The sequence below is a fragment of the Dreissena polymorpha genome, chromosome 2 (genome assembly GCF_020536995.1).
Source record: "Dreissena polymorpha isolate Duluth1 chromosome 2, UMN_Dpol_1.0, whole genome shotgun sequence".
NCBI lineage: Eukaryota > Metazoa > Mollusca > Bivalvia > Myida > Dreissenidae > Dreissena > Dreissena polymorpha.
The window spans coordinates 96,559,755-96,585,630 of record NC_068356.1 but is presented as its reverse complement, the minus strand read 5'-3'; the positions used below and the strand labels follow the sequence as shown (position 1 = coordinate 96,585,630).

General features: G+C 34.1%; 2 protein-coding genes across 3 annotated transcripts; both read left to right on the top strand.

The window, feature by feature from the left end:
- Positions 1 to 2,750: 2,750 nt before the first annotated feature.
- Positions 2,751 to 15,310, top strand: LOC127870370 (uncharacterized). 2 transcript variants are annotated; one of them, XR_008044780.1, is made up of 5 exons: positions 2,751 to 2,872; positions 3,275 to 3,389; positions 4,877 to 5,010; positions 5,281 to 6,159; positions 15,273 to 15,310. XR_008044780.1 is itself a non-coding variant. In XM_052412991.1 (4 exons), the coding sequence occupies exons 2-4, from the start codon at positions 3,277 to 3,279 to the stop codon at positions 5,508 to 5,510; spliced, it is 477 nt and encodes a 158-aa protein (XP_052268951.1). In that variant the 5' UTR covers positions 2,751 to 2,872; positions 3,275 to 3,276; the 3' UTR covers positions 5,511 to 6,350. The 2 variants fall into 2 exon arrangements, 1 of the variants encoding a protein (XP_052268951.1); XM_052412991.1 differs by lacking the exon at positions 15,273 to 15,310 and having other exon boundaries at positions 5,281 to 6,350.
- Positions 11,142 to 15,258, top strand: LOC127870369 (uncharacterized). The gene is made up of 4 exons (XM_052412990.1): positions 11,142 to 11,301; positions 12,044 to 12,164; positions 13,959 to 14,092; positions 14,379 to 15,258. Exons 2-4 carry the CDS (start codon positions 12,046 to 12,048, stop codon positions 14,606 to 14,608), a joined length of 483 nt encoding a protein of 160 aa, XP_052268950.1. The 5' UTR covers positions 11,142 to 11,301; positions 12,044 to 12,045; the 3' UTR covers positions 14,609 to 15,258.
- Positions 15,311 to 25,876: the final 10,566 nt, after the last annotated feature.

Here is a 25,876-nt window from a genome sequence, read left to right as displayed (position 1 = left end):
AGTTCTTATATCAGTCAATGTTTGGAGTTACGTGGGATTTGCAATAAAGTCAACAATTTTTATCAACATGAATCAGGTTCAACAAAACAAACAATTTGATACCAAGAACGTACATATTTTATTCTAGTTTAAAGTCATTAATCACAAAAACGTTTATTAAAAAAAACAACACCACAGCCCGCAATACAGAAGTTAAACGACGTCATCAATGGGACAATACATCTTAAATATCGATATAGTCATTGCACTCGCAAGTGTTTCACATAAAGTCAAGGCAAATGCTAACTGTATACTAATCCTCAACTATATAAACAAACGATTTAACACGCTTATGTCAATATTGACACCATCATCAAAATGTCAATTTCAATACACATCTTCAAAATGGCGTCTCCAAACTTTCGGTAAAGTGTGCTCTTCGATTAAATTTGTCGCTGCAGTCCATTCCTTATCTCCAATTCAAGACGTTTATAATTAAAGTGGGTGTACTCTTCCCATTCGTAGTACAAACAACTTTTTTTCTCTATATGATGTTTAAAATAAGCGATTATTCGTGTCGTCTTTTCGAACGCCGTTGCTACATGTATGTCAACGTGTAAAAGCCGGATCAGCAAAATCAGCGGAGATCCGTACATTTTAAGTATAGAAAATGGATTGTTTTGCAGATCTTTAGGAAAATGTAATATGATAAACAGAAAAACAGATTACTGTCCCATCGTTTTGTAATATATCAGGCTCGGCTTGAATAAAATAACGGCTCGGCAAGCCTCGCCGTTATATTATTCTAAGCCTCGCCTGATATATTACAAAACGATGGGACAGTAACCTGTTATTCTCTATATACCGCCTTTGATATTTCACAGCATTATTTGTTTAATTATTTGAGATTAGTAGATTTTTTTAAAAACATTTTCTTTGCATAAAACGATGAAACGAATCAGATCTTATAGCATCAACACTCTGGTAAACCATTGAATTAATCATTTGATTTGGAGTTTATCGGTGGTCATACAAATATTAGCAATATAAATTCATTACGTCTGTTTTCATTCATTATCGGACGAACCTGTAACATCGTTTGAAACATAATAAAAAGCCCCACTTTCCTTTAAACAGTCTGGGCACTAACCAGGAATAAGACATTTGTTTACAGTTTGAAGGTGTGTCTAAATTAGTTTTTATTTGTTTATTTTTGTTGTTGTTGTTTCGGTCTAATTATGTTTTGGATTTGTAAATGATGGTTACTAATTACACACGCAACTTAATAGTGCGATATTAAAAAGAAATACCGGGAATCCTTGTTTTAGACTAGGCTTTGGATAACTATCATTACAGAAACTAGTTAATATGACCAGTTTTGAAATGATAATAAGGCCTGAAATCTACAAATATTATGTAACACTATCGTATTATTAGTTTAGCAGACGCTGGATATATGTAAAAACACCTTACAAAAAAGTAGACAAAAGTTGTGACTGAAAAGTCGAAGGTTTTAGTTTTCTGGACAATGCAATAGTCGATATATATTTTTTCTTGTTTCATATTTACCAATATATTTCATTGAAAAAAGCTCACTGTCTTGACAAGTATCAAAATGATCAGCACAACACGCAATGAACTTAACTTGTCTGAGCTGGTAATGTTATATAAGGAAAACTACCGTCCAACCCCAGAAGCTCTTTTCCATGTAAAAAAACTGTCAAAATATCATACGAACAAATAATCTTAGAAAGTTTCATTATGATTTAAAAGTGACTTCTAAATACTACCACAATATCATTAGAAAAAACTAGAGCTTTGTCACAGACGTGAGTAATACCCCCACACGCCGCAATGACACAGAATATTTTGCATGTTGTCTTCACAAAAAACAGCGGACACCATGCTCAATGTTTAAAACTCACTAAGTGACCCTGTGACATAGTTTTTGACCCGGCATGGCCCATGTTCAAACTTGACTTACACATCATCTAGATACAACTTCTGACCAAGTTTGGTGAAGCTCTGATGAAAACTACTTGAATTAGAGAGCGGACACCATGCTCCATCTTTAAAACACACTAAGTGACCCCGTGACCTAGTTTTTGACCCGGCATGACCCATATTCAAATTTGACCTAGACATCATCTAGATACAACATCTGACCAAGTTTGGTGAAGATCGGATGAACACAACTTGAATTTAGAGAGCGGACACTTTATACGGACCGACCGACCGACCGACCGACAGACCGACCGACCGAACGACCGACCTCACTCCTAAATACCCCCCTAAACTTCGTTTCTGGGGGTATAATAATGTCAGAAAGTTTCATTATGATTTAAAAGTGACTTCTAAATACTACCAAAATATCATTAGAACAAATAATCTCAGAGAGTTTTATTATAATCTGAAAGTGACGTTTAAATACTACTTATAAATATTTTGAATACTAGTTTACTTATCCCTAGCATACGCTAATTCCTGCAGAATTAATGATAGTAAAGACTGTCTAACTCTATATCAGAACATCCGTATATCAAACTCGTTTGACTCGCAATCTAATAAACCGGGCTCCATTTTATAGCGTGTTTTACCTCAAATACAGCTGAATCATGTGCCATTGACTGTTAAACGTTAAAACTGTGTTAGAAGTTTATATTCGTGTACCAGTAGACGATTAAGATCGGTTACGGTATATAAACCGTGACTTAACTTCCTGGTATCACTTTACAGTATTGCTGAATGCAAATGCGCATGCGTGTTATGTTTTCAAAACAAACCGACATAACTGAAGCCACAGTTGATGAACACGAAAAGAAGTTGTGATCGTTGTTTATGTTTACGAGAGGAATATTATCACTCAACGAAGATAAAAGACACGCTTGAAAAGGTAAGTGTTCTGAGTGTATTCTTTCATGTCCTTCACATGCTCAATTCGCAAAAATACATTTTATTATACCTATGTTCCTTCTTATTATTTCCATTTTCCCGAATATGCAGTATTGACTGTGTAAATGAATATATATAAAAAACAATGAAGGACTGTAGTCTTATTTGTTTTTAAGCTTCAACTTTTCATGATCCTGGCCTCTTTGGGTATAGTTCATTCTAAAACACAATAATTGATATTTTGATTTGATATTTTTTCTATCGCTTATTAAATGTATAACCTCGTTATATAGATTGTTGTTTTTGCAACTTTGTTTGATCAATTAAAACGTGTTTAGTTTCTTTTTTTTTCATTACTTTATAATAATACATTTCGTTTTGTGTGATTAAACCATTTCTATAGCAATGACGTCGTGCAAGTACAAAAACGACTTTGGGTTAATTACGATGCTCACGTGCGAGTTCGGCTGCTGCGAGCACGACTGCTGCACACACGATGAAATGATCGGTAACAAAGAGTAAGTACGTCAGATAACGAACGTCAAGGAGAAAAATGACAGTTTTCGATTTCTACTGACAATAACTTTGTTTTGTATTACGTATACCTGTTATGTTGTCACATTAAGAAAAATAGCAATTGGTTTATTGTAATGTCATTTTGAAAACAATAACTAGTGTACATGTATGTTTGTTTTTAGTGGTTTCTCCACTTTATCGTTTACGTAATGTGATTGCCACTTGGAATCTGACGCCGATATGACTTTGGTATTAGCGGTAGGTTCATGCACGGATTTTGGTTGACTTATGTGAGTAATCAGTCAATTCCTTGTAAGAAAATTGTTTGTTTTCGCTGGAGAAAGGATAGAATGAAAGGATTCGGAAACAGTATGTAACCCTAGTTCAATACTTGAACAACTTGTCCCTGAAGCTGAATTCATTACATTCAGGACACTTTAAAATAACTAAGAAGAGCCTGCGACTTGACACATTTTCATGTACAGGCAAAGATAATCAGGAGTATCAAACGATGTTACACATGTCTACGAAGTAGGAACTCGTCTACAGGGTCGGGCAGTATATCTGAACTAAAACTTGTTTACAACTTAGTCATTAAAATTTAAGTAGCAGAAATGAAAATGTATAACATTTGACATTGAACGTTGCCATTGACTTTTCACAGAGCATAAGCGGTGTAAATGACATATAGTGAGGTCCTCATGTAATTTACAAATTTCATAACGGAAATAACATTATATATTGAAATGTTACCTTGACCATTCACTGAGGAGCAGTAAGATTTGTGTGCGACTGATTATCTTGTCATGGGTGAATAATATTCCGGAATAAAATTACCATCTTCTGAGGCATTTAACAGATACATAGTAGAAACAATAATTTCAATTTCCTTGCCCTTCAATTGTGACTTTGACCTTTAATAAAGGAGTATAGTAATTGTAAGCGACAAAACACTCGTTCGTTTAGAATTATAATCAAAGGTTATATTTAAGCCTTCCCAAGAGGGTAAATGTTAAGAGCGACAAAACAAATAAGCCATGATATTTGATCTTCAATTGTGATATTAACCTATCATGGATGAGCATGTGAGTTGTACGCGACACATTGTCTGGTAACGAATAATTAGTTCCGAAGTTTATAAAAATTCTCACAGGATAGTTTAAGTTACAGGGCGGAAAGAAAACTTAACTACATTTAGCCTTAAAATACAACATTGACCTTTTATTGAGAATAATTATACGAAATTATATTCAATCCCCAGAGACATGTACAAGTTACTGAGGATTCGCAATCCTGGCAGACAGGCAAAATAAGTCGCCCACCCACAGGCGGACTTCTATATGGCCTCCATCAGGGTCATACATGAGACCCACACCCGATATTTTCAAAATGGTCGACGAATCCAAAATAACCGCCTTGTACATACAATGTTCTTTAGACAATAAAAACGTTTTTTTGTGGATATCTACATACATCACATACATTACAGGGCCTCGGTAGAGCTCGGATTGTTCGTTGGTATCCCACTGTCAGGCGTTATTCTAATCTTCATTCTGGTCATGCTCATCATCTGCTATCGCCACCATGAACGGATGAAACAACGAGCAGCCTTGCTCAAACAATGTAGGCGCTCCCCATACTTAATTCATGTTGTAAATGCCAAAAAGCAGGTTTGCCGATCGCCAATTAACGATTGCAATTGCCATGCACTTCAACAAATTACAACAGATAATTACTGTATACCTGAAATAATTGTTTGCTTTAGTGTACCCGTTTTTTTAATCAATACTGATGTAATCTATTACCAATACGAGTAGTGCCTTCAAATTTCAATTGTATTGTCGAATAATTGCAAAACAATGCGTATGATTGTGTTTTGTGTTGTTGAAACAGTAACTGAGGCCAGTCGACCCCGTCCAACAATGATCATACATATGGAATCGGAAGTTGGCCAATCGCGGTCGCAAGAAGGCGAAAATGGACTTCCTGTAGCCCAGGGTCCTCCAATATACCAGGAGGGAACCAAGGCCCCAGCTTCGCTTGAGGAGGGGATAGATCGCTCACACGCGTCACGCCTCTTTGGGCAAGGAAACAGCGGCTACCAGAGGTTTGAGAATGAGTAGTGTAATACCGGAACGGATGAATGACGGACTTGGTAACACCGAATAAGCGAGTGTGCTGAATTGGGATACATGGTCTTAAATTTAACAGGGATTTTATACCCGAGAAAAACTTGCTACACTATCATATAATTCTTTCATGTGTATCACATATTCTAATCAATCAAGTGTTGAAACAACCCAAGATGAGAAATGCACATTTAGCGAGATTTAAAATAACTTTGACAATGTCAGAGCATTTTGAACAAATATAAGCTTATATTTTTATTGTATTTAAGCAGAATCTGGATAACTAAAGTTTGAAGCATACGAAACCATGTACTTATGAATAGCCTTTCAAAAACTTATATTTCTTCTTTATTAACAACCTTCTAATTTAAACACTAAAATACTATTTGTAGTCAATTAACTACGTTAATCAATAATATTTAACTGTATGTTATGCGTGAACCCATGTAAATGAAGAATGTAAACGTTTTTACAGCTATATAAACACATACAATATATTTGTTATTCGCGATTTATTGTCAACGTTTAATTACATTGAGGTATAACATTATTTGTTCCTTGGGATTTTAATGTATATCACCAGAACATCACTTGCTACATGGATCTAGAATAAAAATTGCTTAGAATGACTTGAAGTGATAATGTTCCCACTACATGTCTTATGTGACCTCGATGTTAATTACTGAATTCAGATCGAGTTGGGTATTGCAAAGTGAATGCATGTACACAACCAGTTGAAAAAGGAAGTTATTGTAGTTCATGAAAAGGCGTTCATGCGAGATTATGGTGACATTTGTAGTTGAATATCTTTTCGAATAAACACATAATTTCTGTTAAGAAGTTTTGTTTCTTATTTTGTTTCTTCCCCAGTTCGTTCAGCAAACATTGCGTGTCGTATTTCGCTCACTTGCACATTTGTTTCCGAGTTATTGACGCTTCTTTCATTGCAGGTCACACATTGTGCGCGCCAACTAGCGCGTTGAACAAAGTGAATATGCGTGTATCCTATTTCATTTTATAAATATTATTGAAAAACCATGACAAGTTTGCGAGATTGGAAACCCGAACCTTAGACATGTGAAAGATTTACACAATTCTTAACTTCGCTGCAATATTAAAAAATGGAGGCGACTATTCATGTAATTTGTAATACTAGTTAAACTGATTCAAAATTTGTCAAAATCCAGCAATGATATTTTGCAGATATTTGCACGCTGCAACCTTTATCTGTCAATTTAAGCACACGTGTATTATATGAAAAGAACAACGCTCCTGGGTTCGATCTAGAAGTAATTTAATTCCCTGATAATAAACGGCTGAAACTGAATGCAATTTAATGGAAGAAAAAGCCTTTTATTTTCATTTTACAAATTTATAGCATCATCATTCTGTAAAACCATTGAATTAATCATTTGATTTAAAGCGAACTGGTGGTCATTAACATATTCGCAAGCGCGGTTAGAGTTCCAGATAAATTCTGCACGTCGATTATCATGCATATGCGGACAAACCTGTTACATCGTTTGAAACATGAACATAAGTCCCACGTGCCTTATAACAGTCTGGGAACTTAACAGCAATAAGACATTTGTTACAGTTTAAAGGTGTGGCTATATATGGTGTGTTCTTTTATTGTTGAATTTGTCGTTTTGTTAATGATGGCTACTAATTACGAACTTAACGTAATAGTGCGGTATATAGGAGAAAACATCGGGGTTCCTTTATCAGACTTAGCTTAGGACTGCATAGCGATCATGACAACAACTAATTATAATATATTAAATGTGAACAGTTATGAAATCATAATAAGACATTAAATCAACGGATATTATTCACACGTTGTCTTCTTATTCATTTAGGAGACGCTGGATATATGTAAACACATCCTGACAACAATAAAATAGACACTTTTTGTCACTGAAAACTATAGGCCTTAGTTTTTCGGATAATAAAATAGGCGACTTATCATTTTGCCTTGTTTCAAATTAACCAATATATTTCCTTGAACAAACTGTTTGTCTTGAAAATATCAAAACGATCAGCACCACACGCAAGTAGCATCATAAGGCCAATACACCGTTGTACTTACAAAAACACAGAAGCAACTGCATCAGTCTATATGTTATGAGTTTTAGGTTTTGAATATATGATATACAATAATATAAGTTACAACAACATTTTCTTCAAAAAAGAACAAAAAAAACCCTGAAATATACGACGTCAGTCAGTCTATTTATTGCTAAACTTATAGTTCTTAATATATGATAGACACTTATGCAATATATAATAGGTTTGGATTGAAAATCCTTGTATACACTGATGCGTCTTTACGTTTACAACGATTGCGTATTTGTAATAACGTCATTTTTAAAAGGACTACAGTTTATTTAATTAGAATGCATTTAGCTTCGGAAAAGATTCCAGAAAGGGCTTTTTTGCTCAGATAACATCAAATTGGTTGTCTAGCAATTACAGTAAATACAGTTAAGACTTTAGTCTTAATTTATAAATGTACTTAAAATAAAGAAAGTATGCAGCTATGATCGTTTTTTTTGCCTAGTATTGCGCGTGTACTATTAAAGTTAACCATAAGAGTGAAACGGTCTGGTCAAATAGTTTGATTTTTGGCGGGCTAAGAGTCTCATATAACGGGCAGTTAATCCATAGGCCGAGTGAAAAACCCATATCCCGTATTAAGGCAGTGTATACGTAAAAGCAGTTGTTAAAACCTTTAATATATTGCTATTTCCGTCGTTTGCAGTTGTACCATGAGTTATATGCCAAAGAATATAAACGTACACAGTCAAATAAAAAAATATTTAAATTATAACTAATCCTTATAACGGTTCGCTATATTTTGATATACATTATTTAAGCCCTGGTTATATGTAGTTATCACAGTGGAGTTACAAAAGAAGAACAAAACAATTATCACTGATGCACATATGGGATAGATTTTGGTGTGAGGGGTGTTGCAGCTATGGCCGAGTGCTTGTGGATTTCACGTAATCGATATAAATTTAATTCTTTAACATATTATATTTTCAATTATTTTTATAAAATGAAATTTTGTTATATGCATTTTTATCATTGTTCTCGTTATAGTATTTACAGACTAACTTATTTAAATCAGACAGAAATTTAATGATATTTATTGTAAAAATATTACGTTTTTATATATACAACTATCCCGTTTTTACAGGGTACACTGATGCTTTTAGAAAACAAGAAGGCCATATGCCTTAAGGTACTCACCTGAGACACAAATGAACTTAACTAATTCCATTCTAGCCATACTAGGAAAACCACTGTCCAACCGCCAGCAGCTCTATTTCATGTTTAAATTCAGTCAAATATCATAAGAACAAATAATCTCGGAAGTTTTCATTATGATCTGACAGTGTGACTTCTAACTTAAGTGTTCATAAGGTTTCATTAGAGCCATAGTTTATAAAGGAAACTGCCCCTGGTGGCTATGTTTTTCAACAGACTTAAACCATTATTAAAATTGACATGGAACATATTGGAAAAAGTGTTTTAAGCAAGTTACATGATGATTGGGAACACTAGTGTGAATTTTAGAGTGCAAACAACTTTCCTAAATGGCTTATTAGAAGAAACTTCGCAGTCACTGGAGGCGATGATTTCTACGGAATGGACCTATATTTTTATTCGGCCTCAGTATAATAATTTTCTGAGCAAACTCCATTTTGATTGGGTAAAACTTCTTCTACTTCTTCTTCTACTACTACTACTACTACTACTACTACTACTACTACTACTACTACTACTACTACTACTACTACTACTACTACTACTACTACTACTACTACTACTACTACTACTACTACTACTACTACTACTACTACTACTACTACTTCTTCTACTACTACTACTGCTGCTACTGCTACTGCTGCTGCTGTTGCTGATGCTGCTGCTGCTACTGCTACTGCTACTACTACTACTACTACTACTACTACTACAACAACAACTACTACTACTACTACTACTACTACTACTACTACTACTTCTACTAGTACTATTACTACTATTACTACTACTACTACTACTGCTACTACTACTACTACTACTACTACTACTACTACGACTACTACTACTACTACTACTCCTACTACTACTACTACTACTACTACTACTACTACTACTACTACTACTACTACTACTACTACTACTACTTCTACTACTACTACTACTACTTCTACTACTACTACTACTACTACTACTACTACTACTACTACTACTACTACTACTACTACTACTACTATTACTACTGCTACTTCGACTTAATTACGACTTGTACAAACCGTATGTGTAATTGACATTTTATGTAATCAGTAACGTGCCACTACTAATTTTAACATTTTGTTGCAGTTCTAGAACATAAGATCAGTTTCAACAAGGAAGTGTGGCGCAGTCTTCTTTCAATAATGGTTTTATCGTTTCAATGTGACAACGTTAAGTGCAAACCCTTTATAATATGTCACAAGTATGATAGACATATAGATATAGAGTGGTAACCAATTGCATTAAATATCCCCATATAATCGTTGATATTAACCTTGGAAAAAGAGAATTACATCATCTTGGGCGAGCTCACAAAATACACCGACCATTGGACTCAGCCGTTTGAAAGTTCACGTTGCACATGTAATGATGACAGACCCGTTCAATGTGACTCACAGCCACGCAAAACATGTCATAGATTGTACTGGCACACCACAAATACTCCGCTGATGACCTCGATCTGTCCGTATGAGTATGATCTCAACGTGATATCATGTTTGTAGAAATGTCAATACCTCTATCCGAAAGTGAGAGAGTTATTTACCTACCCGAACGTATAGACTCCTTTGGTAGCCTCATGCCTGTAAATGAATTTAAAGGCATGCCTTTTAACGTCGAGGTACTCCTTCCCAGACATATGACCAATATAAAACTAATTACAAGCTGGAGGAGGTACGTTCATTTCGATGAAGACCGACCATAAAGTGTTTTACCAAGTTATAAAAACTACGTATAAATAATTTGAATACAAGTATACTTTTCCCTAGCAGACGTTAAATCCTTGAGAATAAGTGATAATTAATACTGCCCGACTCTATATCAGAACGTCAGACTTACGATCAAACTCGTCCGAATCACAATCAAATAGACCGGGCTCCATTTTATGACGTGTTTTCCTTAAATACAACTGAATCCTGGCCAAATGTGTATTTAATCAGTATACGAGGTTTATATAAGGTATTAATTCAGGTAACAGAGACAATTAAAATCGGTTACGGTATAAGTAACTGAAAGATGTGCATAGAGATACATATTTTTGTCTGACTCACGATCAGCTTACCTTTTCTATTGAAATTGTGATAAAAAGTTAAGATACTGAAAACCTTAGGATCCTACTTTTTACCGCGTTCATTGTATCGTTACGACTGAGAGCCTAATATAATTGTAGACAACACACGTTCTTTAAAGCGTTTATAATCGCCAGTGTCAATGAACGCTAAGTAAACTTCCTGGTATCACTTTACTTAAATGCAGAATGCAAATGCGCATGCGTGTTATGCATTCAAAACAAAACAAAACAAAAAATAAATAAGACCACATTTGATGAACACAAAACGAAGTTGTGACTTTAATGACCTTGTTTTGAAATGTTATTATAAGAAGTTTTGAGTAATAGTTCTTTAGTCGGAAAAGCAAAGACTTGATGCTAGGTTTACGGGAAAAATATCACTCTACGAAGATATAGTACACGCTTGATAAGGTAAGTGTTCTGAGTTTATTCCTTTCCTGTCTTTCATATGATTATTTTGCCAAATATACATCTTCAATATAATTATGTTCTTTCTTATTATTTGTAATTTTCGGAATAGGCAGTATATCGTCAGTGTAAATGAATTTGAAAAATCTTATTTGGGAATGTATTTATTTGTTAAAGCTTCAACTAATCACGATCAAGTTCGCTATAGATATACATATAGAATATTATGTGAGTTTGGGATAAAGATCAAGTTTATCATGCGAGGCTTAGAACCGATGTAGCGCGAGGCTTGCCGAGCGCTATCATGGTTCGTGCCGAGCATGATAAACTTGATCTTTATTCCAAACTTACATTATATTCTATTTATCCTTTTATTTCCTCCCTATTTTCGATTAATAATTGTAAAATATCGCATTTTTTGACGATTTTGTTTTTCTGTTTTTGACAAAAACAGATTCTCCAATTTTCGGAAAAACCCAAATCTGATCTAAAAATAGCGATAGTATAAAGCTAATGTTTATACGATCGTTGTAATACTATCGATTTTCATCTGGTTATAGGATAAATTATCGTACATACATGATTAATATTTTGATTTGAAAGTTTTGTTGTCATTTTTCTTCGAAAGCTTGTATCGATTATTAAGTGTATAACCTCATTATACAGTTTATTGGGCAACGTTATTTAAGTGTTTTTCATAAGTTTATTTCGTTTGTTCGATTCAAACATTTGTATTGTATAATAGCAATGTCGGCGTCGTGCAAGTACAGAAACGACTTATATGGATATATTGAGACGCTCACGTGCGAGTTCGGCTGCTGCGAGCACGGGTGCTGCACAGAGGAGCAAATGAACGACAGAAAAGTGTAAGTAGGTCAAATGACGTACGAGGCAGCTCCCCTACCAACAAAGGGAGAAAAATGACAGTTTACTTATTTTGAATTTTAACATGACTAACTATGTATACCAGTTATGTTGGTCATAATTTAACAAAATCAATTGGTTAATTGTAATGTCCTTTTTAAGCAAATAACTAGAGCACAAGCATGTTTTGTTCAGAGTCTTTGTTCCCCTTTTGCGTTTACTTACTGTGATTTGGATATGATCACTTGAAATCTGACCCTATATGGCTGTAAGTTTATGCACGGATATGGGTCGAACTGTGTGTGTTACCAGTCAATTATTGTGCAAACATTGTTTTTTCGCTGGAGGAAGGGGGGAAACGTGAGTGGGTTCGGTAACAATATAATATCCTAGTTGATTACTTAATAAGAACCACCTAAAATTTGGTGTCTGAACACATTGTCCCAAAAGTTTAATTCACTTCTTACGGAACAATTACACAATATTAAGAAGAACACGATACTTGATACATGTTCATGTACAGGCTAGGAAACTCAGGCGTATAAAACGATGTTTCATATGTCCCCGAAGTAGGGGCTCGTCTAGAGGGTTGGGTAGCATAAAGGTAAAGGTAAAGGTCTTTTTTTATTATAGTGTCACCCCTATTGAAAGGGCCAGCCAATTTTGGCTTATGAGACACTTTTTGCGTGTATACCATGTACCTCCCAACTCCTATCACTATGCCAGGCGCCAGGCGGATAGAAGTCGGTAACCATTCATGTTTAACGCTCGCGGCTCACGAGCCGGTCATATCGGAACAAGTCCCATGACAAACATCCATCCTTCGACAAACGCTCCACATGGGGCTCGAACCTTCGACCTTCCGATCCCGAGGCGGATGCCTTATCCACTAGGCCACGGCGATCGGTATAAATGATCAATGACTTTGGTGACAACTAAATAATGAAATGTTGAGACGCAGAAATGAAAATGTACTACATTTTACCTTGAATTTTGATATTGATTTTCCACAGGAGAATAAGCATAGTAAATGAAACAATGTGTGACCCTAATGTAATTTAAAAGTTTCATAACGGAAATTACACTTTATCTTGATTTGTTAAATTTGGCCCTTTACTGAGGAGCGATACTAATTTTTATTGTTATGCGAATCATCTCCCGAGGCATTTAACAGATACATAGTAAAAACAATAATTTACTTTTACCTTCAATTGAAATGTAATCAATGAGTAAAGTAATTGTTGGCGACTTATTATTGGTTCATTTAAAAGTAAAATCCAACGCTATATTAAAACCTTAACAAGACTGTACATTTAAATATCGGAAAAAATATCCATCAGTTTTTATTTTGAATTGTGGCATTGATGTATCAAGGGGGAGCAAGGGAATATTATGCGAGACATTGTCTTGTAACGGGGAATAATGATTTGAAGTTTATAAAAATTATCACAGGAACGTTTGATTTACAGGACGGAAACACAACTTTATCATATTTGGCTTTTAAATCCAACCTTGACCTTTCACTATGAAAATAATGCGAAATTCAATTAAAATCCAGCGAGTCATGTAACAGTTACTTTGGATTCAGTATCTGGACGGAGAGGAAAAATAAGTTACAAACCCACAGACGGACTTCTTTATGACACCCCATCAGGGTCATAAAATGAGCATGAGACCAACACAGGAAAATTTGAAAATGGTTGACGAATCCAAAACGACCGTTTCATACGTTCACAATTCTTTTTTGCAATTAAAAATGTTTTCGACCATATCTAGATCCATCACATACATTACAGGACCTCAGCAGAGCTCGGCTTGTGCATTGGTGTTCCAGTGGCGCTCAGTCTACTATTATTCATTCTGGTCAAGATCATTGTCTACTACTGTCAGCAGCGAAAGATAAAGCAACAAGCAGCCTTCCTCAAACAATGTAGGCGCTCTCTATACTTCATTCATGTTGTAAATACCAGGTTTGCCGATCGCCAATTAACGTTTGCAATTGCCTGTCACTGTAAAAAATAACAACATATATTTACTATATGCCAATTTGAATAAAAGATAAATCTTATAGAATAAGATATAATTGTTTGCTTAAGTGTATCTGGTTTATCAGGTGTACTGATAATAGCTAAAACCAATAAGAATAGTGCGTTCAAAGTTCAATGGTTTAAATGCAAAAAATACGTATGCTTATGTTTGTTCTGTTGTTGAAACAGTAAATGAGGCCAGTCGACCCAGTCCAACAATCATCATACACATTGAATCGGATGTTGGGCAGTCGCGGCCGCAAGGAGGCGAACATGAACTTCCTGTAGCCCAGAGTGTTCCCGCATACGAGGATGGAACCAAGGTCCCACCTTCGTTGGAGAAGGCGATAGTTCACTCACTCGTGGCACGCCACTTTGGGAAAGGACACAGCGGCTACCAGCGGTTCGAGAATGAGTAGTGTACGACCTGCACGGATGAATGACTGACTAAAACCGAATAAGCGAGTGTGCAGAATCGTATTCCATGGTCTAAAATTGAAAGGAGATGTGCGATTAAATACTAGAGAACAAATTGATTCATTGTCATATTATTATTTCATGTGTATCACATCATCCTATTAATCAATAGTTGAAACAATCCAAGATGAGAAATGCACATTAAGCGAATTTGAAATTAATTTTGACTATGTCAGAACATTGTGATCAAATATAAGCTTATATTTGTATTGCATTTAAACAGAATATGGGAGACTAGGGTTCGAAGCATACGAAACCATGAAGTTATATGCGGAGTTTCAAAAACTTCTATTTTCCTGTTTATATGTTAAACATCCTTCTAATTTCAACAATAAAATACTATTTGTAGTAACTTATTACGCAAATCACTTAAATGTAACTTTATATTATGCGTGTACCCATGTAAATTAAGTATGTAAACGTATTTACAACTATATATACATATGCAATATATATTTGTTATCTGCTGTTAATTGTCAACGTTAAAGGATATTGAGGTCAGGTCTTACACCATATGTTTATTGAGCTTTTAATGTATATCGCCCGAATATCACTTGATAAATGGACCTATAATTAAAATTGCATAAAATAATTTGTAGTGATAAGGTTCCCACTAAATGTCTTATGTGACGTCGATGTTCAGAACTGAATTCAGATCAAGTTGGGTATTGCAAAGAGAATGCATGTACAAAACCAGCTGAAATCAAAGTACTGACAGTACTGATGTGACGATGCTTTTGAAGAGGATGGATATAAAGGCATCAATTTAAGTTAATCTACATCACCAAAATTGTGTATGTGGGTACGACAATTTTGGGTACGAAACGAAAATAGGTACGAAAATTGTGGGTACAAAAATAATGCCAAAAACAATTGGGTAAAAAAAATTGGGTAGGAAAAAAAATTTGGGTAGGAAAATAAAATTCGGTACGAAAAAAGTTTTGGTACGAACAAAAATTTGGGTACGAAAAAAATTGGGTACGAAAAAAATTGGGTACGAACAATTTTGGGTAAGAATTTTTGTTGGGGGGTACGGGGAAGTAGTACCCATGGGGAAATTGACCCATTCAGCGAAACTGGGAGGCGGGTTACATTCTCGATCAAATATAACAAGACATATCTTTAAAAAGATATTCGACGTGTATTTTCTGTACCACTTATCTTAAAAAACGTTCTCTTACAGTAAAACGTTTGTGGGTTATAACATTACGTTTCAGCAGATATATTCAAAGCTTGACATGATCTTTAATTACACCATGCTCTTTAATTTCACATGTATATCATACCAAACTTTCGTTGTTTTCTTTCCTAAGTTTATGTTGTCATGTGTACGGACGTGATTTCAAATACTTTTTCTCGTTTGATTATTGTTTTTTTCTCTAATTCAATAAGTACAGCAATAATTTCCTGATGATTCCCGAAAGTTGGTACATAGTCGTAAAAGTACTTGAATACGTGAGTTCGCCCATGAACACATGGTAAGGTTGACTAAATCTCCGCGCTATGTGTTTAAAACAGCAAACAATATCCAACTAACGAATTAATTATCAAACGTAATTTTAAAAGTTTATTAAATATGCAAAATGAGAAAGTACGCATAAGAGCGAGTTTCATAGATATTAGACGGCTATTATGCTGTTTATATACCATACTCGCTTCAACGTTTACAAATGGCAGGTTTGAAAAAATTCGTTTTCTTTACACTAATGATCGCATTAAACGTTAATTATATACGTTTTCATTCGCAATTTTTTTACAGAATCACTAAAAATGTCAAATACAATACAGAAAATGCATAGTTGTTTCATTGATCTATCAACATTATTATGATCTTTAATGGATTGAATATAACTGATTTAAAATTAACGTTTTCAAACTATTATTAAATCTTTTTCCCAGAGTATGCTGTGCTATATATAGCTGAGCTTCTTTTACCTTTTACCTTTATCAATGATAATCAGCGAGGTATGCCGATTAGAAAAATCGAGCTATCTCAATCGGACTGGCTCGGTTTTTTACCTAGGTCGCCATTGTGAAGAATATTTTAATGGTATGATAACTTAGACGAGCTGCTTCGCAGCATCGTCAAAAAGGAAGTTATTGTTTTTGATGAACAAGCGTTCATGCGAGATTATGGTGATATTTGTAGTTGAATATCTTTTTGTATAAACACATTATCTCTGTTAAGAAGTTGTATTTCTTAATTGTTTCTTTTTCCTTAAGTTTAGCAAACAGATCGTATTGTATTTCGCTCACTTGCACATTTGTTTCCGTGCTATTGCCGCTGCCTTCATAGGTCAAATATTGTGCACGCCAACTAGCGCGTCGAACAAAGTGAATACGCGTGTATCCTAATTCATTTAACGAAATTTATATAATTGAAATACCATGACACGTTTGCAAGATTGGAAACCCGAATCTAATGCATGTGAAAGGTTAAAAAAATTCTTAACTTCGCTGCAATATTAAAACATGGAGGCGACTATTAATGCAATTTTAAATACTAGTTAAACTGAATCAAAAAGGTATTTTTAAAATATCAACGATAGCATGTGGATTTTTTCACGCATTCTTCTCAACCTTGAGCAGTTAATTGAAGCAGACATATGTTTTATGAAAAGAACAAGCCTATTGAGTTCGAAAAAGAGTAATGTAGCTCCCTGAAAATAAACGGCTGAATCTGAATGAAATTCAATGGTAGAAAAGGCCTTTTATTTTCATCTTACAAACTATTTTAAAATCAGTAAGACATTTAAAAGCAGGACGTCACGTTGTTTGGTGAAGAAACACAATACATGTAAACATACACAGAGTCCAATTCAAATTTCTTTACGTTCTTTTTTGCGTATGAACACAACACGTTTTCAAATGTTTGTCAAATTTAAAATTACATGCGAAGACCCACAACGGGCTCCGCCCGCAACAGCAAGCAATAATGCGCCTTCAATGAACAGCTGCGCTCCACTGACTGCCTTCTTTATTTAGATATAAAAAACGAAAGATTTGATTGTTACGTGTGCAATTCGGATTTGCCGTGTAAAATCACGTATGTGCAACGTAAATATGACGTATGCAACGGACACATAACGAATACATACGGCATTGACCGAAGATTGACACATAAGGTAAGCAGATACTCGTGCCTGGTACTTTTTGATGTTTTATAACCAGAGGCTACTAAAAGTTTGATCTATTTGACTGCCTATTTAAGATTGAACGAACTTTGGTACACATTTCGATCATTATATAAATTCAATAATTCTTGAAATGTGCGTTATGTTACAGAGGAAATCAGCTGAAAGGAGGAGAAATCACAACTCTGACTAAGCATTTAAAATCGATTCATGAATATGAAACCATCAAGTCATAAACACCATTGGGATGATTTAATTAAAGACAAAATATTTTTGGAATCTTTACAACTCTATGAGCAATACAATATATCATACCCTTACAATACTAATTGAGTACATTCCTTTGGTCTTGTGATTATGACATGCATTATTGATCAAATTATCTAAATCGAAACATGTGTATTACTTTTGCCAAAAACTTGGTGCTGCAATTTAAAGACAAACTCATTTTTTGTCATTATTTTTTGTGGATTAGTTGTTATTAAAGTTGTTATGGTTAGAGTACCTGTAACTATTGGGTGTTGCTGTATTTATGACTTATACAATGTTTTACCTTTGTGTTACACTTGTTCATTAGATTTAAAAAAAACATCATTAATGTTTTTCTTTTCATAAATTAAAAACCAATACGGATTATATAAATATTTTATAAAGTTCACTCAAAATTTGAGCTCATATTACTTCCTGATAGCAGCAAGCAAATTCGTTGAATTGATATCGTCCGCAGAATAAAGTTCGATTATTGATGGGTGCAGATGTAAAAGAAAAGGTAAATTGAAGGGTTGAGCTTTATCTAACTTATTTATAAAAACATAATAAAAAACAAAGGCCGTTAAATCTCATTTTAGAAAATATAGGGTAATTGTTCTTGTGGAAAACACTTCTCCTGATTGATATATATACACCGCCGAAGTTCCATGTTAAAACCTTGTACCATATTTGAGATATTTCCCTGAAAATGTTATTAATACAAACGTAACAAATGGCATTTTCTCTTATTGAAGAAAGTGAAGGGTTATGGTTCTTGTGCATGGCACTTCTCCTTATCGATATCTATACACCCATGAAGTTCAATATTTAAACCTTGTATTGTATCTGTGATATAGCCGTGAAAATGTTCATCATACAAAGTAACATAGGGTAATAACTCATATTTAAGAAAGTGAATGGTAATTGTTCTGGTGCATGGCACTTCTCTTTATTTTTAACTACACACCCATGACGTGTCATGTTAAAATCTTGAATAGTATCTGTGATATAGCCCTAAAATATTACATTCTAACAGACCAACAGAGGGTGAACACTCTTATTAAAGGAAGCATAGAGTTATGGTTCTTGTGCATGACACTTCTCATTGATATCAATAAACTCATGAAGCTTCATGTTTAAATTTTTAAGTTTCTGAGATATAGCCCTGAAAAACTTGTAAAAGACTGACAGACGGACATCGACAAAACCAAATGCGCCGTTGGCAGGGAATAATTACAATATTCAAGAAATATCAAAACAATACATATCGATGGTATACTTTTGTTAAGAAATCAATAATAATCAACATGTAGGCAAAGGCATATATTAAGTTAGCAATGTTTAAGTTTATTGTATTATGTATCAATCAATAATTAATTATTTTTACAAAGGATTGAATCTGTAATTGAGTTCAATATCACCATCTTTTTCATATAAGAGTATACATGAAGCAATAATATTAGATGCCTATTCAATATACTGGTAATATTTTTTTCCTGTTACTTGCTATATTCTTATTTTGTTACCCGAATACTTTCTTGTAACATATATTTTCTATAACACGGACTCACTTTTTTGTACCCCAATAACATATCGATATTGACACTTTATGATGTAAGATGATGTCTTACTCTTCTGTTTCATATTTTTCATGAACATCTATTGAGATAAAAATGAGGTAAAAATTCAAAATTTTTCCTTTGAATCACAATATGTTTTAATACACATCATTTGCATAGAAATTATAAATGTAGTAACCATCCAGCTGCAAACAACTTTTTTTTTCGGGAGGATTATCACATTAATACTCACACATGTCACGTATATGACAATTGCAAACATACTTAATCAAATAATATTAATAATCAGGAACATGTAGCAACATTTGCCTTTGATGCCATCTATCTTGAATAATGTTCTTTAACATAAATCACAATGTCCCAACAAAATACCCAAATAATACTTAAAGGAAGTTAAATACATTGAGTATGCTACAAACCATTTGTTAAAGATATCTGTACATTCAAGTTTTTTGTAAAAACCATGGCATCAACTAAAACTCTGAAGCAGAATCTTTCTAAAAACCTCAAATTTTCAGCAAGATTGACATTCACAAATAAAAAAAATGGTTGCTTAATATATATTACATGCCAATAACCCAGTTTTCAACATTTTACTTTGTTGTTACATAATTTAAATAATTGTTAAATTTCAAACCATGTTTGCAGGTAAGCTTTGTACACACACTCCATACAAACATGTTTTCTTTTTAGTACAAGTAACCTTGATCTTAAAGGTTTGAACTAAACCAAGCTTGGTGAGCATCCAAGCTATCGGTTCAAAAAGTTAGCACAACCTTCAACACTTTAATGATTGAGTTGAAATATTTTCATGCTCAGGTTTTAAAGGGATATGTTTACAGATTTTCGTACTTTTGAAAATGTTCTAAAATACTTGTTTGTGTTTACTGAAAAATCTATAATCTTTTGAATAGTCTGAACTAAGTATAATACCAAAAAAAAAAGATTTAAATTTTGGCATCTCCGGGATCCGAAACCAGAACCTCTGGAAGGGATAATCTATACAGTATCATTACCCTAAGCAGATTTAGTTAAATACTGCAAAACATTAAAGATATTTTAGAACTCATGTATTAAAAACATTATCGAGGAAAAGAATTATGTTTTTAACGAAATCAAATGATGATCATCAATTAATGAATCAATAAATATTTTTAAATCACGACTAATATTTTACTTGTATTAACATAATGTGTACATTCTTATAAATGTAAGATAATTATTTTAATATCGTAACTAACGTAACTGTTAGAAAGTCGCTTTAAACATGGCTTTCACAACATTTTAACTATAATGTGCGATACAAATATCGCACACAAACAAATAATCTGATGCAGAACCTTTAAAGCATATGTCAACATAGAAAGCATTTTAAACCACTGAACAGTTACGCCGAGTTCTTAAGGCTTTACTGGTCTATTGCTGTTTAAAAATACGTGCAATTTATAAAATATTTTGTTAAAAATGTCTTCACCTTTAATAAAAACGTTTGACCATAAGTTATAAAAGAACACGTCAAAATTTAATTTTCATTTTACTGTCTTTAAAACTGTAACAAAATTGCGAACTGCAATTATCCAACTCCCAGCTATTGACCCTCCGGGTTGAGAAGTCTGTATGTGCTCATAAAAGCTCAAAGCATTAAAAAAAAAACTATTCCTGTTTTTGTTTTAATATTTCACATGTGTTGCCTGATAAGTAAATTATTTTGCTTTAATTTTGATGTTCTATGTTGCGATAAAGACGTACGAACTTAAATTAAATGCCTCACTTGTTTTGAAAATGTTTAAATTATAATAAAATGTCAATTTAACTCTTAAGTGGCCGAATAACACGGCCGATCCAGTTGACAAATTTGCTGTTTGCTTTGTTCATTTATTCATTAAGCTCAAAAAATTACTGCCGCCAGCGATTAACAGCCGTACATTTGTTAACAAGACGTCGCACGCATCAAAGTGGAGTATTCTGCATCGAATGGCGTTTGCGATACATGCGAACGAACCAAGGATTAATTATCAATGCAGTTCTTCGTGGAGTTTATGCACAGCAAAGCCAATAGCAATAACATTTTGATAATGGAAAAATCGTTGCTTACCTAACAGGGCAGTCTTAATACTTCACGGCGCTGCATGGAGCTTGAGTTTAGCATTGCGAAAGCTCGGTTCTGTGTGTTTACTACTGACTACTACTACTACTACTACTCTATCTACTACTACTACTACTACTACTACTACTAATACTACTGACGACACTACGACACGACTACTACTGACACGATACTACGTACGACTACGAAGCACGTACGACGACGACGACGACGACGACGAGACGACGACACACTACGACGACGACGACGACGGCGACGACGACGAGACGATCGACGACGAGCGACGCTACGACGACTGACGACCGACGACGACTACGACTCGACGACGACGACGACACTAGACTACGACGACGACGACGACGACTAGGACGAACACTACTACTACTACTACTACTACTACTACTACTACTACTACTACTACTACTACTACTACTACTTCTACTACTACTACTACTTCTACTACTACTACTACTACTACTACTACTACTACTACTACTACTACTACTACTACTACTACTACTACTACTACTACTACTACTACTACTACTACTACTACTACTACTACTACTACTTCTACTACTACTACTACTACTACTACTACTACTACTACTACTACTACTACTACTACTACTACTACTACTACCACTACTACTACTACTACTAAGTTTTGTAGTGATGTTTGCGCAGTTTGAATGTTAGCAATTATTTCTTTTTACATGGAATAGTGGATATCATTGCTGTCTCTGCTATACGTTATATTTTTTTGAGTATTAGGAACAAATAAATGGATGAAATAGGCATTTATTAATTTCTAGAGATTTTTGCGAATTCTGATTATTATAGCTATTTCGATTTAACACCAATATATAAAGTCATGGTCAGTAATATAATAATGAAGTACATAGTTGTGAAAAATTAAGATTTCTATATGGCAATTCGAAATAACTGTGACAGTATATTTAAAATTGAGAATTACCAGACTAAGAAAAACATAAATATTAATGTGTGTTATACCAATTTAGTAAACTGACATTTGTGAATACAACATTTCTTTTTACCGCTTATCATGATTTGTAATCTCTTAGTAAAATGATTTTTTATAATTTATTGTCCTGGTTAATTAATTCAAGTCTGCAAACACTCCTCTGAACCCCCCCCCCCCACATGTTGCATGTTTATACCACTGTAATAAAACAATCAGCTTGTAAACCAAGAATTCCATGTAGTCATTTTACCGACGAAATGTGTTCACTGCTGGCGGTCTGGAATCGCTTCCTTATGAAAGTTTCTGACACAAATATAGCTGTTTTATTGCATGATAATGTGTAATAAACGGACATTGACGGTTGATTCTAATGACGCTTCAAACGATAGTTCAGGGGTCAATAACATGCTAACGTGGCATGTCTAATTTAAATTCTGTCTGTGATGATCCATGGGCATTTGTCAATTTACTGTTTGCATGTTGATTGGACGTAATATTCATAATGACGTTATTATGAAAATGACAGACACATCGCTGTTGATTAACGTTTACATTGTAGGTTGTAATATTGATCAAAATGATTGATCATTCACAATATTCCTTTTTTTCCCACAGAATGTTAGTGTTAACATTAATTTTAAAAGACATATCACAATGACATTGAAATACGAATCAAGATATGATTCCGCTGGTTATGTATTTGCAAATTAGTAAGTTATGTTCTTCCGTACTGAACAAACTTAAGCCGACAGTGGGTTCAAAACGTACAAAACATTCCAAGATATGATCAATAGAGCCATAGACATATCGTTCTACCGTGATGCAAATACGAGTTAAAAAGTCCCTACGGCCGATGATATGACACATCTAGTGTTGAAGATGCGGTTATTGACCGGCGCTGTTTTTGTTGTTGCAGGTTCAGTTGCAGCCCAACGGGGCATATCACCTTGCAAGATGCCAAAGTCATCGTCTTGTTTTGTCTCAGAGAAGTCTTTTAGTCGACCAAAATAACGTTTTGTTTCCTCGAGGTGTGAACCCTGATGTTTTTTATTTACTCCGAACGATATGTTGTTGTTATATGAAGATGTTTTTGCAAATTTATGGCTGAAACTACTTTTTGGAGGGAAGGAAGAGTGTTTGACTCTAAAAGAGGAAGACGCTTCACATAATTTTACACACACACACACACATATATATATATATATATATACATATACATATAGTTTTCTTGTAAATTACGTCAAAATATACAGCAAAACTCGAAACTACACTAAAATGCGATATTGTTCTTCAAAAGACTTCTTTAACTGAACTTAATGTGGCAAAAACTTATCAAACACTGAAACTAATGTCTCTCTTCCTATCTGACCTTGTCTTGAACTAGTCTATTTCTGACGGCTTGCATGTGTTCATGTTTTGTTTTATAAAGTTTTTACAATCATATCTCGATGAGGGATTCCATACAGTTTAAAGGAACTTTAAGTGGGATTGAGCAATGCACAAAACATACTTAATTACATCTTTCAAATGCGTTTCTTTACACGCAGCTTTTCGTGCGACCATTGCTGTGCTTTCTTACAAAAAGTGTTGAACAATTGTTTCTTATTAAGAAGAAAATACTTTCCGTAAGACAAGCTTATAAAAGAACGTGAATTTTATGTTGTTTATTTTAACATTTAAAAGATCACGCAAGGAAATCACGTGATGCTAAAAAAATAGATACTTTTTTGTTTCTACCTCCCTTCCATGGATTGGAAACAAATGCAACCATATTCCCGATTGCGTCTCGTGTGTATTAGTAATGCACCGGAATGAACAGAATGTTGCTTCTATAACATACCGCCATGCCCAAACTACACTGTATATGGTTAAAGTCACGTATCATATGCCGCGTTGTTATATGTAATACAATTAGCGCTTATGCATAAATTCAAACATTATCTGTTGTAATTCTTAATATGTATTATTTAATCATATTGTTTTTAATTTTTAGTAAAAAGATCGACTTATTTATTGGTAGTATATATCACTGTGAACATGTTCTTTTGATACTATAACATTCAACGTCATATGATATTTTAGATTGTGCGTGAACATGATGTCGATATCTTTAAACTAATTTTAATGTGTAAATGTACTTTCAATTATACGTGTTATATCTTTATTATCTTAATTAGACAACATACCGAAGACATTTAAATAAAATATAAATTTAATAATATCTTCGATGATCTTAATTAATATAACCCGCTTCATTATTTGCTTTACTCTAAAATGTTGTTAGCAGATTGTTTTCAATCAGAAAGCACATGTTGCGTTTCTTGGCATCTTAAAGCCTGTTTTACGACGGACACATATAATATATTAACTCAGACTGAACTTATCACTTACGTTGAATATTGAGTATGACACTGAGTTAGGGTAAGAAAATCAAGCGCAATTAAAGTAACACAAGTATCAGCGCGGACTGGTATATGTATGTTCTTCTATGATTCGCTTTCTTTCAAATGAACTAGGTAATGTACCTTTATCTGACTAATTGAGTGGTTATTTTCTGGCCAAAGTATTGAGAAGTTGAACAGTGTTAGAAAAATCAACGCGTGTTGGTTTTACAAGAAGCAACCTTATACAAACAACGATAATGATACAATTCTGCACATATTTCTATTGCAAACAATTTTTCGATGGGAGTGTACTTGATAATCTTTAGACTGAGAGATCTCGAGGTGGAATGTCGTAATTGCTAGATGTACTTTAAGACAAGTGTGATAATATCACAGCCTATCAGTTTTTTAACTGCTCAAACGAGGCACAGTGCAACGCAGATGTCATCGACTGTCAAATTGTTTCGTTATTTTCTCGATGAAACAGTCGTTACTGTTGAAATGTTTGGATTGTTGAGACGCATTTCTGCGTAGATACTGTAAACAAAACCAAACTTATTATAATTACTTAGCGATTTTTTTGCACCTTATCGTATCACGAAAATAATCGTGTATGAAGATGTACACCTTATTCTGCGTCCCTTGCACTGTAAACTTAGGGCGAGACAAGTTCTCATAAGATCGTGCATCGTTTGAAGTATGTGTTTGATAATATCAGCATCAGTATTAACCTACAGCGATAATTTAAACCCTATATATTAAAATAATAAA